The sequence below is a fragment of the Giraffa tippelskirchi genome, chromosome 8, assembly GCF_054371585.1.
Source record: "Giraffa tippelskirchi isolate mGirTip1 chromosome 8, T2T-mGirTip1v1.2.pri, whole genome shotgun sequence".
In the NCBI taxonomy this organism is placed as follows: Eukaryota; Metazoa; Chordata; class Mammalia; order Artiodactyla; family Giraffidae; genus Giraffa; species Giraffa tippelskirchi.
Genome location: NC_137282.1, coordinates 12,731,101 through 12,746,702, shown reverse-complemented (window position 1 = coordinate 12,746,702; position 15,602 = coordinate 12,731,101). Strand labels below are relative to the sequence as shown.

At 44.5% G+C, this 15,602-nt stretch overlaps 1 protein-coding gene across 4 annotated transcripts in view; it reads left to right on the top strand.

The window, feature by feature from the left end:
* Positions 1 to 14,511, top strand: part of KCNU1 (potassium calcium-activated channel subfamily U member 1) — a 144,703-nt gene extending 130,192 nt beyond the window's left edge. For 3 of the 4 annotated variants that reach the window (XM_081523437.1, XM_081523433.1, XM_081523436.1), the window contains 4 exons: positions 1,901 to 2,040; positions 7,846 to 8,040; positions 11,859 to 11,975; positions 13,867 to 14,511. In XM_081523437.1, the coding sequence (XP_081379563.1) occupies positions 1,901 to 2,040; positions 7,846 to 8,040; positions 11,859 to 11,975; positions 13,867 to 13,893 (479 nt within the window). In that variant the 3' untranslated portion in view covers positions 13,894 to 14,511. Of the gene's footprint in view, positions 1 to 1,900; positions 2,041 to 7,845; positions 8,041 to 11,858; positions 11,976 to 13,864 lie in introns of all 4 variants that reach the window. The other variant, XM_081523432.1, reaches the window with a different exon arrangement.
* Positions 14,512 to 15,602: the final 1,091 nt, after the last annotated feature.

Below are 15,602 nucleotides of genomic sequence, written 5' to 3'. Positions count from 1 at the left end.
CACCCCAAAACTGTTCGCTGCAGTTCTTATTTTTGTTTTATTTTTATTCCCTTTTGAGCCATCTGTCACCCTGATGTGTATATACCCTAAGTCTCATGTAAGTTAGACTGGTTAGGAGGGGACCACCAAGCTTCTCACTGGCCCCAGAAATGTATCTGGTCACTCTCCAGGGACATATAGCTTTGTTCAACAAAAGGCTTTCTGGCACCTGGCAGCACCTGTCAAATTAGCCTAACAGTTCTCCTACCAGTTCACCCCGTTTCTGTTCGTTGACTGCAAGGAAGGATCACAGTGACATGAGAGCTGCAGATTTGAGAGCCAGCATTTCAGTACAGAGTGTACAATGCAGGGAAATGACTGGAAACGCTGAAGCCACTGGTTTAGGATGACACAGCAAGAACTAGACAAGGGATTCTGGTGTGTGTGTGTGTGTTTGTGTATGTGTGTGTGTGTGTTGAGGGTTGGCAGTACAAGAAGAAGAAGGTATGTGGGCATAGGAAATTTGGGTTGATATTAGTCATACTTCCCTCATCTTTTATAAATATACATAGTTCTTGGAAGAAAATTATTCCCTAATATCAGAAGTCTATTGCTTCCCCCAAACTTAACTAAGGAATACTTTTAAGAATGATGGACCAATCCAATTTCACTAAGGAGTATGCTCTGAGTTTTATGTCCAATAGATTTGTTTGGATCAGTAATAGGACAATCAAGAACTTTGAAGGATCTAAGGCTTCTTGCAACTTGCAAGCTATGATAACAGGTTAATCTGCCCAGTTTATGGAAGACACAAGACCGTTGGGTCAGAGACAGTGAATAGTTTAGTGCCCACAGCGATAGCAGTAGCATCCTCATTTTTGTGCTGGTTGCCCCAGCCTTAGTTCCCACAGAGGGGCATGAAGAGGACCATGTGACACCTGGATCCACCATGAACTGCTTTGTTGGAGAGGAACCCTGAGCTTCGGGAACCAGAATCTTTTATAATGGGCAGTAAGCATGCCCTCCCTTTGCTCTGGTAGGAGACATTATCGCTGTCTGCCAATGCTGTCCTCTGTACAAAAACATTTTTGAAGCAATAGTCTTGGAACGAAGACAGTCAGTGCCTCCACTGTCCCAGAAATGACCGATTGCATTGAGTGCAGAGGTTGCCTACAGGGGTCTGAGCTGTAGCCTGGGACCAGCACAGATTTGCTCATGGATAATCTGGCCGCTGCTGCCCTGGTCTGGTTAGGATGATTCTCGAAGCCCTTGCTACTCAAAGTGTAGTCCACGAATCAGCTATAGCAGCAGCATCTGGAAGGCTTGTTGGCCACATGGACACTCAGGTCCACCTTAGACCCAGTGGATCAGAAGGTGTGTCATAACAGGGTCCCCAGTTAGTTCACTTTGCACATTAAGTTTTGGAAGCCCCTGATTAACTCAGTCTAGGCCCACATGACTCTAAGAACCTCAGTAAATACCAAGCCATCTGTGAGACAGTATATGGAGAAAAAGACAATAACAGGGGTGAGCAGATGTTCTATTTATGTCTTTTATCCCCGTGTGATCATTGAAAGTGTTCCCCTCTCCCCCTCAAAGTGTCCTGGCTTGAAAGACAGATTATACAGGGTAACTTTCAGGACACTTGCTTGGAGAAACTGAGCCTGAGATCCAATAATAACTCCTTGATGATGAAGGTACCCAAGAGGATATCCCATCTTCAGGGGATGAAGATACTTGGAAAGAAAAAAAAAAGTACTAAAATCGAGGCAGGTCCCACCTTGACCCCCTGGTGGCATCTGTCCCTTTGAGCAATGATTCCCCCCTCCCCCCACCAACCCACACTTGGTCAGTCTGCGCTGAGAGTCCTGTATTCCTAGACTTGTCTGCCTGCCTTTCCCTTTTGCCTCTTTTCTTGCAGAAAATCCTTCCAACATCCACTTTATTGAACAGCTCAGTGGGATGGAAGGGAACTTCTCCGGAACGAACCTGCATCTGAGCACTTCCTTCGCCACAGGCACCGTCTTTTCTGGCAGCTTCTTGGATTCCCTCCTGGCCACGGTGAGTGCCGTGAAGCCCAGGAGCCTGCACGACCAGCCCCTTGCCTAGGGGAGAGCACGTGGGGGTCCAGGGATGATGCTAACTGATGCCTCGCAATTCTGCATTCTCTGATTTTCCAGAAACAATTGACATTATTTTGCCTCTTCTCATAACTACATGGCAAGGGAAGCTTACAGTTTTAAGATTAAAAACTTAAAACCGTTGGAGCCAGGATACTCAATACCAGGGGGAATATGCACATCAATAGCATAGAACCCACCTTGTAGCGTGTCTTAGTCGCTCAGTCGTGTCTGACTCTTTGAGACCCCACAGACTGTAGCCCCCCAGGCTCCTCTGCCCATGGTATTCTCCAGGCAAGAATACTGGAGTGAGTTGTCATTGCCTTCTCCAGGGGATCTTCCCAACCCAGGGATCAAACCCTGGTCTCCTGCTTTGCAGACAGACTCTTTACCACCTGAACCACCAGGGAACCCACCGTAGGAACAGTCATAACATCATCCCTCAGGCTCTTCCTCAGGCCCAAGATCTCTGCTAAATGCCTTAACCACATTATCTGTTTAATTCTCCCATCAACAATTCCTAGCCTGTTTTTTATTTATTTATCTAGTTTTGGCTACGCTGGGACTTCATTGCTGGGCATGGGCTTTCTTGAGTCGTGGTGAGTGGGGACCACTCTTCACTGTGGTACACAGGCTCTGGGCTGTGCCGGCTCAGCAGTTGTGGCTCAGGGGCTTAGTTGCCCCGTGGCATTTAGGGTCTCAATTCCCCGACCAGGAATCAAACCTGTGTCCCCTGCATTGTCGGGCAAGTTCTTAACCACTGGACCATGAGGGAAGTCCCACTAGCCTTGTTTCCTAGATCAGGAATCTGAAGCCTAAAGGGGTAAGGAGCCAAAGGTTATTGCACTCACACATGACAAACCCCTAAGGTTCCAGAGTTCGATCTTGCAACCAGATCCACTGCCGCTCTGGAAGTCTCTTTCTGTGATGATGAGTGTGCTTTCAGTACACTGAGGTGAAGTTGTGCCTGGAGGAATCCGCCTCCTGGGGTGCTCCAGAGCCCCCACGGGATGGACAGGGAGGAGGGGACCAGGGTGCTCCACCTCCCAATGTCTCCCCACCACTTTCCCCCAATCAGAACAGCTCTACTCACAGCTGGATCCCACATGAGGCTCCTGCATACCGCTTAATTAGGATTTCAGTTGTTAAGGAGACTTTAGAACCCACTGCCTAGAAGTTAGAGAATCTGCCCAACAGAGAGGCAGAAAATAAGAGAACCAGATTCCTGTTCGCCTCTGTTCCGAGTCATGTCTCCAGGTCCCAGTTGGGAGTCTTGTCCGCCACTCAGCCGCACGTCCATTTCGTCCCATTATTTCTCTCCCCAAGGAGCATCTTCTAAACTGGGCTCTTCCTGCTTGCTGTCCAGCTTGATGCACCAAGAGTTCAGTTTTCCGTGACTGCAGAGTCAGAGGTTATAATTAGAATCAAAACCTGTGTTTCCCTGGGGCCCTCCTCTGCAGAGGGCGAGGCTACCGACAGTTGTGTTCAGCACAGGCTGCCTCGGATGAAGGGGGCTGACGCCTCTGCAGCCTCTGGAACAGGGTGAGGTCCCTCCTCGACTCCAGTCTCGGTCACCTCTATTTCCTCCTCCTCCTCACAAGTCCTCTGAAAACTGCTCTGCGTTTCTAAATCACCAGTGAGAAACACAGGGAGAAGAAACTCACAGGTCCTGGGAGAAAACAGCCTGAAGAAAGTGGTGTGAACTCGTCCCTACTTGGAAGCACTCAAGTTCTGTTTGAGATTTTCATATACCTTTCCCCTTCTATCCCCTGATACACCTTTTTTTTTTTTTTTTAATAAAAAATAATGGATTTCCCCTCCAAATATTCTGATTCAGCCAACACAGTATCTTCAGGTATCCCCTGGAATATTACTATAAACACCTGGCCCAGCTGGAGAAACACGCCTATAACATGTAATTGAGATTCGCTTTTAATCCTCTGTCAGTTCGATGCTATAAAAATTAAAATCTGGAGGGGGCCCTGGTGGCTAATGCAGGGGACACGGATTTGATCCCTGATCCGGGGAGATCCCACATGTCATGGAAAAACTAAGCCCGTGTGCCACAGCTACTGAGCCTGTGCCCAAGAGCCCGTGCTCCCCAAAAAGAAGCCATCACAGTGAGAAGCCCACGCACCACAGCCGGAGTAGCCCAGATGCAGCAGTGAGGACCCAGCACAGCCAAAAATAAATACAAATTTTTAAAAAATAAAGTATAAAAAACTCTACGGGTGGGGCACTCAGATCCTCCCCGCCCCCCAAAACACACACGGGAGCAGGACTTTATAATAATAGAATTTCAGAACTGGACATGAAAGAGGGAGCATTTTCGTTTACTTATAAGAAGGTAAATACAGTAACGGAAGTGACCTGGTTTCTGGAGTTCACTCAGTTTTCCTCCCATATAGCCTCATTCTCAACTTAGAAGTATCAGTCAAAAAATATTGGTCTTCAGGCCTTTTGAGAAACTCTCAGAATACAAAGCAACAAGTAGCTAGGCTGTTAGCATCTGTGTTGTTAAGGAGTGATATCCTGGGTTATGAGCGAGACCTCAAGCTTCGTTGCAGTTCAAAGTTAAAACCCTTTTCTACATTTTCTACCATTGGAAGTCCAGATTCTAGTAAATCTGATTATATTAGAAACACTCTCCAAGTTTAGAAGCCCTAAACTATTTCAGGCACATTTCAACTTGCATATTTTCTTGAGAAAGTAAAAAGAAAAAAAAGAAAAAAAAACAATGAAGGAAGAGAGGGAGGGAGGAAAGAAAGAAAGAGACCCATAAGGGTAGTGCTGTGAAACCCTGAATAATGAGGATATTAGACGAGCTCACAGAGTAAGGGTGAGATGTAAATCCCATTATTTCCCCCAGTATAGAATTGCAAGCCTTTTGATGTCAACACTGAAAAAATGATATATTCAAAAGCTAAGCCTCTCTCCATTAAATATGTAAAGTACGTTTCCCCAGAGCCATGGACACCAGGATAACCCTAGAAGTTACACCTTTTTCTTTAATCAGTGGAGAATTATCCTAACAGCATTATGTTTGATCATTCTGCACTGCGGCCACTTGTTCTTAAACGGATTGTGGCCCAGCCTGGATTTACAACCTCTGCACCCTCATGGATTTCAGAGAGCTGGATCTGTAAGCATCCTTCTGGGTGGTCACATGACACAATAGAAAGGAATGTCACTTAGGGAATCTTTGCAGTCTGGACATGAGGATGGAGAAAGCATTTGAAGTCATCTTTAGTCTGAAAAATATTATAGAAATTCTTTTTATTTTCTCTTAATTGACTTAGACTATATTCTTTCCCAGCTTACCTGTTCCAGTGGTCTCTACATTTTCCTAGCAGTATGCATTTACTTGTTAAAAATCAGCTGCCAATTGCACTCAATATTCTTACAGCTGTTTTTGCACTCAATTTTTAAAATTATTTGCAATAATTAATTATTTGCAATCATCTTTGCACTCAGTATTTTTACACCTTCATGGTCCAGTGCACTCCTGAGAACATGAATATTGAGTAGACAATGTCTGTCTGAAAGAGCACTTCATTTAAGGCAGCGTTGCTCCCTCCCAGTGTGGTATGAGGACCACCAGTGTCCAAATCATCAAAGGTGCCCTTTAAATTTTGATTCCAATTCCTCTTTGGAAATTCTGATCCAGTAGATCAGGGGTCTTGGAAATCTGCTCTCACAAATATCACTCCAGGTGATCTAGGTACATGAGAACCAATGTCAGAGATAACAGAATTCAGTTGTGTGTGCTGTGTATCTCATTTAATCCCATAAATAGTGCTCAAAAATGGGTATTATCATGTGAGCTTTAAGATCATAAAACTGTGGCTGAGAGAATGCACGACTTGTCCAAAGGTATTCTGCTAGAACACACCAGCCCAAGATTCAAACCTGGATGTGTTCCCTACAAACAGCTGGCTCTCAAATGCAGAAGAATAAAAGCCAGTGACCATGCGATTGCAAAGCAAGGCAAATTTCACTCTGATAAGGAGGCCAGTGTAGAGTCTGCCAGTTTCATAGAGAAAAGATGAAGCCGATGTTCCAAATCAAGGGCATGAAGGAGTAAATGTGTAGCTTGAGCGGCTGCAGATAGACCAGTGTGCCCTGGAGGGAACGTCAGATCTTGTGAATCTTTGAATGCCGCAGAAATGAGTCTGAGCTCGGTTTTCCAGCAGGGGTCTGATAGTGAAAGTCCAAATTTGTGTTTCTAGACAATCTTTCTGCAAGCATTTTGAGTGATAGATCGCAAATGAGAAGACTTGTAAAGAGGCCCCTCTCACAACCCAGGCTTCAGGAGGCAAATCCCTGAATTTGGACATAGAGAAAGGCAATGGTAAAATTTCTCAATAGCGATTGAAGTCATTCCTATTGTTTATAATGAAAACAAAAGTACTGATTTTTACATAAGTGCTATATAGCCACGTAAATTATTTCTATTGGAGTGAAAGTCCAATTTAACTAAGACAAAGGTAGGAAATTAAAAACTTCACATAGATAACAATAGATTTGAGAAAACCTCATGGGCAGTTATTACAATGATGTTTCCATGTTTGTCACTGCCTAGCCAACACAATATGTAGCAATCCTTTGGAAAAGAAGCTTAAGAAAATGGCTATGCTTATTCTGACTCAAGCTAGCTTCAAACTAAGTTGACCCACACATTAATCTCTGGCTTCATTTTTATGTCAAATATTCTAAAATTTCATTTATTTACTCAACACATACAGTTTTTGGAGTGTTCTATAACAGCTATGAGAGGTAATACCTGTTTTCACATAGGTCAGAATCAAAACGAATATAAGTAGATCCACATCCAGAAGATTCAAGAATAGACAATAATAATATCCATAGTCCCCTAAGGAAATGCTGAAGCTGAAGCTCCAGTACTTTGGCCACCTGATGAAAAGAGCCGACTCATTGGAAAAGACCCTGATGCTGGGAAAGATTGAGAGCAAGAGGAGAAGGGGGCATTAGAAGATGAGATACTTAGATAGCATCACTGATACAATAGACATGAATTTGAGCAAACTCTGGAAGATAGTAAAGGACAGAGGAGCTTGGCCTGCTGTTGTCCATGGTGTCAAAAAGAGTCAGACATGACTTAGCAACTGAACGACAATGTAAGGAAAATGTATTGATATCTCATTCGATGCATATTTTTAAATACATGTTGATATTATTAGGGTATCTATGGCCTGCTATTCTCCTCTGATCATTTTTTGGAAGTGTGGACGTCCATGGGGTCAGTATCATTTACCCACTAATTTCTTCTGCTATAGCGCTCCCTCAGGTGCGGGAATGGAGTCAGGATTATTTTCTCTGCACTTTGCCTAACCCAGCACCATACCCAAACCACCAGCTTTTGGTTGATCTTAATAAGGATAATGATGGGACTTCCCTAGTGGTCCAGTGGTTAAGACTTCACTTTCCAATGCAGGTGGTCCAGGTTCGATCCCTGGTTGGAGAGTGAATAAGATCCTACATGCCTCGAGGCCAAAAAAAAAAACATAAAATAGAAGCAATATTGTAACAAATTCAATAAAGACTTTAAAGGTGATCCATGTCCAAAAAAAAAAATCTTTAAAAAAACTGATGATAACGAGAGACGGAGCTTTGGACCATCAGATCCATTTCAGACAGCCATGCCCACTAATTCCCACCTCTCTCACCTCCGTGGTCTACGTTGCAGCTCTTCTGATCTTGCACGTGCCTCCTCCTTGCTTTCCAGGCTTTCTACAACTACCATGTTTTAGAATTACTTCAGATGCTAGTGACAGGAGGGATGAGTCTTCAGCTGGAACAACACCTGGATAAAGAAAAGTTATTTGGGCTGAATACTGGCCACTCTACAATTTTACATGGAAAAATGCGGTGTAAGCTGGGGCTGCTATCCTTAAACCAGACCATCCTGTCAGACATTGAAGTGAGTCAGCTCTTCTTTTTAAAAAGATAAAATAATAATTTATTTTAATTGGACAACAATGACTTTACAATATTGTGATGGTTTTTGCCCTACATTGACATGAATCAGCCACAGGTATACATGTGTGCCCCCCATTCTGAAGCCCCCTCCCACCTCCCACCCCATCCTATCCCTCTGGGTTGTCCCAGAGCACTGGCTTTGGGTGCCCTGCTTCATGCACTGGACTCCCACTGGTCATATATTTTACATATGGTAATGAACATGTTTCAATGCTGTTCTTTCAAATCATCCCAGCCTCGCCTCTCCGGTTAAGTCCAAAATTCTATTCAGTTCAGTTCAGTCGCTCAGTCGTGTCCGACTCTCTGTGACCCCATGAACCGCAGCACGCCAGGCCTCCCTGTCCATCACCAACTCCCGAAATCCACCCAAACTCATGTCCATTGAGTCGGTGATGCCATCCAGCCATCTCATCCTCTGTCGTCCCCTTCTCCTCCTGCCCTCAATCTTTCCCAGCATCGGGATCTTTTCCAATGAGTCAGCTCTTCGCATCAGGTGGCCAAAGTGTTGGAGTTTCAGCTTCAATATCAGTCCTACCAGTGAACACCCAGGACTGATCTCCTTTAGGATGGACTGGTTGGATCTCCTGGCAGTCCAAGTGACTCTCAAGAGTCTTCTCCAACACCACAGTTCAAAAGCATCAGTTCTTCGGCACTCAGCTTTCTTTATAGTCCAACTCTCACATCCATACATGACCACTGGAAAAACCATAACCTTGACTAGACGGACTTTTGTTGACAAAGTAATGTCTGCTTTTTAGTATGCTGTCTGGGTTGGTCATAACTTTCCTTCCAAGGAGTAAGCATCTTTTAATTTCATGGCTGCAGTCACCATCTGCAGTGATTTTGGAGCCCAGAAAAATAAAGTCAGCCACTGTTCCCACTATTTCCCCATCTATTTGCCATGAAGTGATGCAACTGGATGCCAGGATCTTAGTTTTCTGAATGTTGAGCTTTAAGCCAACTTTTTCACTCTCCTCTCTCACTTTCATCAAGAGGCTCTTTAGTTCTTCTTCACTTTCTGCCATAAGGGTGGTGTCATCTGCATATCTGAGGTTATTGATATTTCTCCCGGCAATCTTGATTCCAGCTTGTGCTTCTTCCAGCCCAGCATTTCTCATGATGTACTCTGCATATAAGTTAAATAAGCAGGGTGACAATATACAGCCTTGACGTACTCCTTTTCCTATTTGGAACCAGTCTGTGTTCCATGTCCAGTTCTAACCGTTGCTTCCTGACTTGCATACAGGTTTTTCAAGAGCCAGGTCAGGTGGTCCAGTATTCCCATCTCTTGAAGAATTTTCATAGTTTATTGTGATCCACACAGTCAAAGTCTTTGGCATAGTCAATAAAGCAGAAATAGATGTTTTTCTGGTTCTCTCTTGTTTTTTCGATGATCCAGCGGATATTGGCAATTTGATCTCTGGTTCCTCTGCCTTTTCTAAAACCAGCTTAAACATCTGGAAGTTCACGGTTCACGTATTGCTGAAGCCTGGCTTGGAGAATTTTAAGCATTACTTTACTAGCATGTGAGATGAGTGCAATTGTGCGGTAGTTTGAGCATTCTTTGGCATTGCCTTTGGGATTGGAACGAAAACTGACCTTTTCCAGTCCTGTGGCCACTGCTGAGTTTTCCAAATTTGCTGGCATATCAAGTGCAGCACTTTCACAGCATCATCTTTCAAGATTTGAATAGTTACATCTGTATATCCTTTTGTTGCCTTGCATGTGGGATCATTGGTACCGTCTTTCCAAATTTCATATATTTGCGTTAATATACAGTGTTTGTCTTTCTCTTTCTGACTTGCTTCAGTCTGTATAATAGGTTCCAGGTTCATCCATCTCATTAGAACTGACTCAAATGTGCTCCTTTTTTATAGCTGAGTAATATTCCATTGTGTATGTGTACCACAATTTCCTTATCCATTCATCTGCCAATGGACATCTAGGTTGCTTCCATGTTCTGGCTATCGTAAATAGCGCTGCAGTGATCATTGGGGTACATCTGTCTCTTTCGATTCTGGTCTCCTCAGAATGTATGCCCAGCAGTGGGATTGCTGGGTAACGTGGCTGTTCTATTCCCAATTTTTCAAGGCATCTCCACACTGTTCTCCAAAGTGGCTGTACAGCTCTTCTTTGTCATAATAGTTTCCCATGTTCTTACCTCCCTGAGTTTTGGAAAGGATCCAACCCGTCTGCTTTCCTAGACCGCTTATGGTATATAAATAATAACAATGATAACAAAAATTAATGTAGCATAGTCATACTGTATTTCCAATTTACAGTGGATTTTCACATGTTATATTTATCTTGAGACAGATCAAGCAGTTGATATGCTCCTCATCTTCCAGGTAAAAAATAAAGTGCCCTGGAAGCATCAGAGGGGTTCAACAACTCTGTCCTTTGACAAGGACACTAATGATAAGATTTACTTAGGCCTGTCTGCTTTTTATTGTTTTTTTACTTAATCTATTCAAGGATTTACAAGGTAGGTATCATTATTTAATTGCATTGAACAGATCAAGAAGCTGAGGTATTTACCTGAGACCATATTGTCTACCAGTGGCCAAGCAGGGTCCCTCTAAGGCACTCTGACCGAGGGCCTGCCCACTCTCCCTACACTTTAGCTATTAAAGAAATTGGATCATGTCATCTGAAATCAGGCAGAAGGACTCTGTGTTTGGGTCTAAGAATCTGACTGGGCCAGCCAGTGGAAAATGCCTGTGTTTTCTCAGTCCTCAGAGCTAGCAAATAGTGGATTGCAGCAAGGAAAAGATAATTCTGGAAAATTCCAATGAGGCCGCTGGCTTTTGGGGACCTGAGTCAAGTCCAGCCCTGCAAAGAGGAATCCACTTGTCAGTGTCGTGCCCCTGGGTTTGGTTTTGAGTGGCGTGGCCTTCGGCTCCCCAGTGTCACCGTCAGAGTCCGGCATTTATAGGGATATGAGCAGAACCCCTCCTTCACAAGGAGCAGGCCCCCCAGCCTCTGTGCCTGCCATGGCTTGGCAGGTACTGCCAAGAGGGGCGAACCCCATGCCCTGTGCATCTGATTGCCCAGTGCACCCAGCATTCCAAAGCTCCCTCTGTGGTCCAGTCCATCAAATCTCTGTGGTCCTGGGTTCCTCGTCTAAGGCTTACTTGTGAGTGATTCTAAGCCCAGGACGGCTACTGCTGGCCACGTCCTGTTGGTACCAGAGGTGGCAGTGGACTGGTAAGCCCTTTCTTCTCCACTGATGTGTGGTCCTCACTCTGTTCTTTACTCTGAGGAATCACAGACCTAAACAGACTGTTCTTTTTCGAATTCCCTGGATCCATTTGCTGCTGCTTTGGACCCTGAGGTCTACTTGTAGTGCCTTATTGGCAGTGGCCTGAGAGCAGGGTCAAAAGAAGACCACTCTCTGGAGGTCACTTAACATCCCAGCTCATGGCATGCCTTGAAAACAGCATTTCCAACCTGGCGCTCATTGTTCCTTGTTAGTCATTACCAAAATGTTTCAGTATTGATAAAAGCGAGCATAACACCTCGCGACACCCATGCATCAGAGGCTCTTCAAAGACCACAGTGAAATAGTTGCTGGTATGAGATGCTCAAGACTAATGGTAAACCTGGTTTCCAGACCACTTACCACCACAAAGGTACTAGGAGATGGCTCTTGTGTCTTCCAGGCTTCCACTGGGAGGAAGGCAGATGACAACTCCAATGCTTACTGTGGATTAATTTTCAGTGCCACTGGGCCTGTGTTTTTCTCTTTTCTCTCCTCAGCCAAGAAAGACTTTTGGACAAATATTCTGTGGCTCGTTAAATAATCTTGGAGTCCTGTGTCTCGGCTTATACCGCATGATAGAGAAAGAAGAGCACAATCCAGAACACAAAAGGGAAGTTGCTGGTGTGGAAGGTGCTGGGCCCCCATCCAAGCATAAGGGCCAAAGCGACTTCATTCAGAATGAGAGGGGTGGCCAGAGCTCAAGTCCCCTAGTTGCAATGAAAGGTGCGGGGAAGTAGATATGTAGGATCAGTATAAGTAATAGGAACGAACCCTGGTGATTGGGATCCAGTTAGTACTGGCCGTGTGAGGAGAATGGCATCGTTATCCCCAGTCAAGTTTGAGACATACACCCAGATTTTAAGTCTGAGTTATTTTGCAAGTTACCCCTGACCCATGACCGTGCAACTTTTCAAAGTTGAAAGCCACTGTCCCCATTGGAAAGGTCTACTTGTTTACTGCTGGGCTCACTGGGTAAATATTTATTGAGTGCCTCTTCTAGCCACTGTGCTTGGTCCATCTAAGTCGTGGGAGTGATATGTATGTAGAGATTTCAGTTTAAAGAAAGATCAGTGTGACAGCAGGGGGGAAGACAGAGGAAATGTATGTGGAGGGAGGAGAAAAACAAAAAGATCGTGCGTTTTGTAGACAGTACAGTGATGGACTTCCAGACTGAGAGTCTCATGGTGGGAATGGGCAGGACTTGGTAGAGAAGGAGAAATTAAAAATACCAGAGTGGAAATGGACTGTTTCAGGAGAAAAGGGAAGGAAGTCAAATCACTCCAAGTGGAGTTGTGGTGAATACAAAGAAAGACAATTTCTCTGCTCAGAGGAGAAGAGAAGGGAGAGAAAGGATGCCAAGGTCAATCTGGCTGCAGATGAGGGCTGAGCTTCCGGGAATGTTTACATAACATAACACTAGGATTTCTCAGCAACAGATGGCTAAGCCCCTGCTGAGAGAAGAGAGAGGGGGAAGTTCACAGGGAGTTGAAAAAGAGGTAAAAGTTACAGTAATTGCTGCAAAGGATGGAAGAAGGAGTTTATGGTGGATTCGTAGAAGCAAAACTACAAAAGGACGGAGGGATGGGAAATCCTGATGAAATTCAAGATCAGTGGTCCTCAGAGTAAGGAAACAAGAGAGAGAAAGAGTGATGGGAAGTTGCGGGCAGAGAGTGATTGATTGAAGTGTAAGATTGTAGCCAGCAGGATATGTCAGGAAGTCATAACATCAGTATGTGGTGGGAAAGTGGTTAGGAGATAAAGACCGCTGGGGAGTGGAAGTCAAAGAAATTGGTCTGCCTGTTGGAGTCGTAAATCACGCAGGCACTGCAGGCACATCAGGTGATGGTGGCCCTGGAGTTGGAGAGAAAACACATCCCACGTGCCAAAGGCTTAAATAAACATGGAGCTCTGTGGATGACACTGATGAGTCAAGAGGGAGGGTGGTATGGCTGTAGAGCGTTGACCACAAAGATGGCAGAGAAGAATGATGCTCAGGAAATGGCACTGAAAGCATGAATGATACTGACACCTCCTCCCTCCATCTCTGTCTGTCTGTCTATGTCTGGGCTCCATCCGGTTCCCCCAACACCTCTGGAAATGCTGTGGACTGTGGTGATTGGGAGAATAGGCAAGCCCAGAGCCTAGAGTCAGAAAAGCCATTAGAAAATGACTAGCCCAAACTGTGGTCCTACCCCACGCCCATTAAAATGATGGGAAGAGCAGGACCCAGAAGGGAGACAGCATGTCCAAGGTCAAAGATGGTTGGTTTCAGAGGCAAGGATGAAAACACCAGTCTCCCAATTACTAGTCCAGGGCCTCTCCTATTGCACCACACCAAAGATTTTTTTTTTTTAATTATTAATCAGAAACCAAATAAAGCAAGGCAAAACAGAACTCTTTCCTCTTCTGTCCCCCAGCAAAATGACTTCGTTATTTTGGTCACTGCCTGCACCCACACTGTCCCAGCTGCAGGGGTACAGAATTCATGTTTGGCTTTTCTTACAGGTTTGTGATTACCCGGCCAGAAAATGAGTTCAGCCTGCTGCCCTCAGATCTTGTGTTCTGTGCCATCCCTTTCAGCACCTCTTGTTACAAACAGGATAGTTCAGCTTCACCTCCATATGAAATTATAAATATAATGCCACTGAAAGAAGAGATGGTCCCAGACCTAAGTCCTGACCAAACACCTCTGGTTGACCAGGCCAGAGAGAGTGTATCACAACTGCCCTGTAGGCAAGTCCCTTTGTTGGAGACAAAACCAATCCCTGCTACTGATTCTAAGCAAGCAATATTGACTCTGGGCAGTAAATGCTCATCTCATCACCATTGCACATACCCAGGTGAAACTGTGGAAGAAAATGAAAAAGAAAGCATGGAGGAAACTGCAGGGGAAGATGCCTATGCCTTTCACGATTAGACTAGACTTGTCGCTATTCCCCAGGGGCACCTGGCTCACTCTTTACACGGCATCTCCAGAGATGGTGATTTTGAACACGGAAGATAACCATGGAAGTCTGCCATTGTGCGCCAATTGCTCAGTGGAGGGTAGAACAGCAAGCCCACACTGTTTAGAAAGAGAGAAAAGTTTGATCTAATCCCGCTGGATCTGGTGTGATAAATAAAGAAATAGATGATAAATGCCTCTAAAAAGGAAGTGCATTGCTCTGTGTCTCTTAGGCAGGAAACCTGATGGTTGGAGCTATGTCAAAGACGTTCTTCAGTACTTGACTGGGTTTCCTCCAGACAGGGAATATAAGTCATCAAGATAAAAGTGAGAAGAACTTAGACATAAGAGACAAGACATAAAGAGCCCCAAATCAAGCATCTTACATTCTTTATCTTCAAACAAGCAACTAGTGAACTAGTATATTATCATCTTCTCTTTTTCTCTCATGCTTTTTTTTCCTTCATCTCTTTCTATAGGAAATGAGAGCAGCCACTTGGGGAGATACTTGTTTGAACTAGAAAGCAATTTGTGTATAATGAAAGCCTAGGCATGGCCTGGTGCAAAAATGAATATTAGAGTATCCTCAAATGGGGTACCTGGGTGAAGTCAGATAGGTTGAAATATATAACCCTCCAGATTCTCTTATTGAAGAACAAAGACAGCTCACGAGAGGTAATAAAACATTTCCCCGTGTTCCAAGAGGAACCAGTCCACTTCCTTGTAAATTGCATCTTTAGGTCATTTTGCCTGGGTGTTACTATGTTAACAGAGTAAAAGTTCAGCACATCCAGGAAGTGTTTACACCCAATTGGTGAACCTCATGAGCTTCCCAGGTGGCGCTAGTGGTAAAGAACCCACCTGCCAATGCATGTAGACATAAGAGATGTGGGTTCGGTCCCTGGGTTGGAAAGACCCCCTGGAGGAGGGCATAGCAATCCTCTCCAGTATTCTTGCCTGGAGAATCCCATGGACAGAGGAGCCTGGCACCAAACTATGGTCCATAGGGTGCAAAGAGTCAGATACAACTGAAGCGACTTAGCACACACTCACGGTGAGCCTTGTAAGCAGTGCCTTCTTGTGTTATAGATACGATACAGGGGGAAGTGAGGAGGAAAGAGAAGAATAAACCATATTTCTCATAAATGGTTTTACATAATGTTTGTGATATCTTTGACATTTTCCACAACATCCTTGTTGATTTGGTATCACTACCTCCATTTGACAAAGGAAGAAACTATGTCACAAATAGGGTTCCCAGAAAGGATACCCAGTTAAATTTTAATTTCAGATAAAC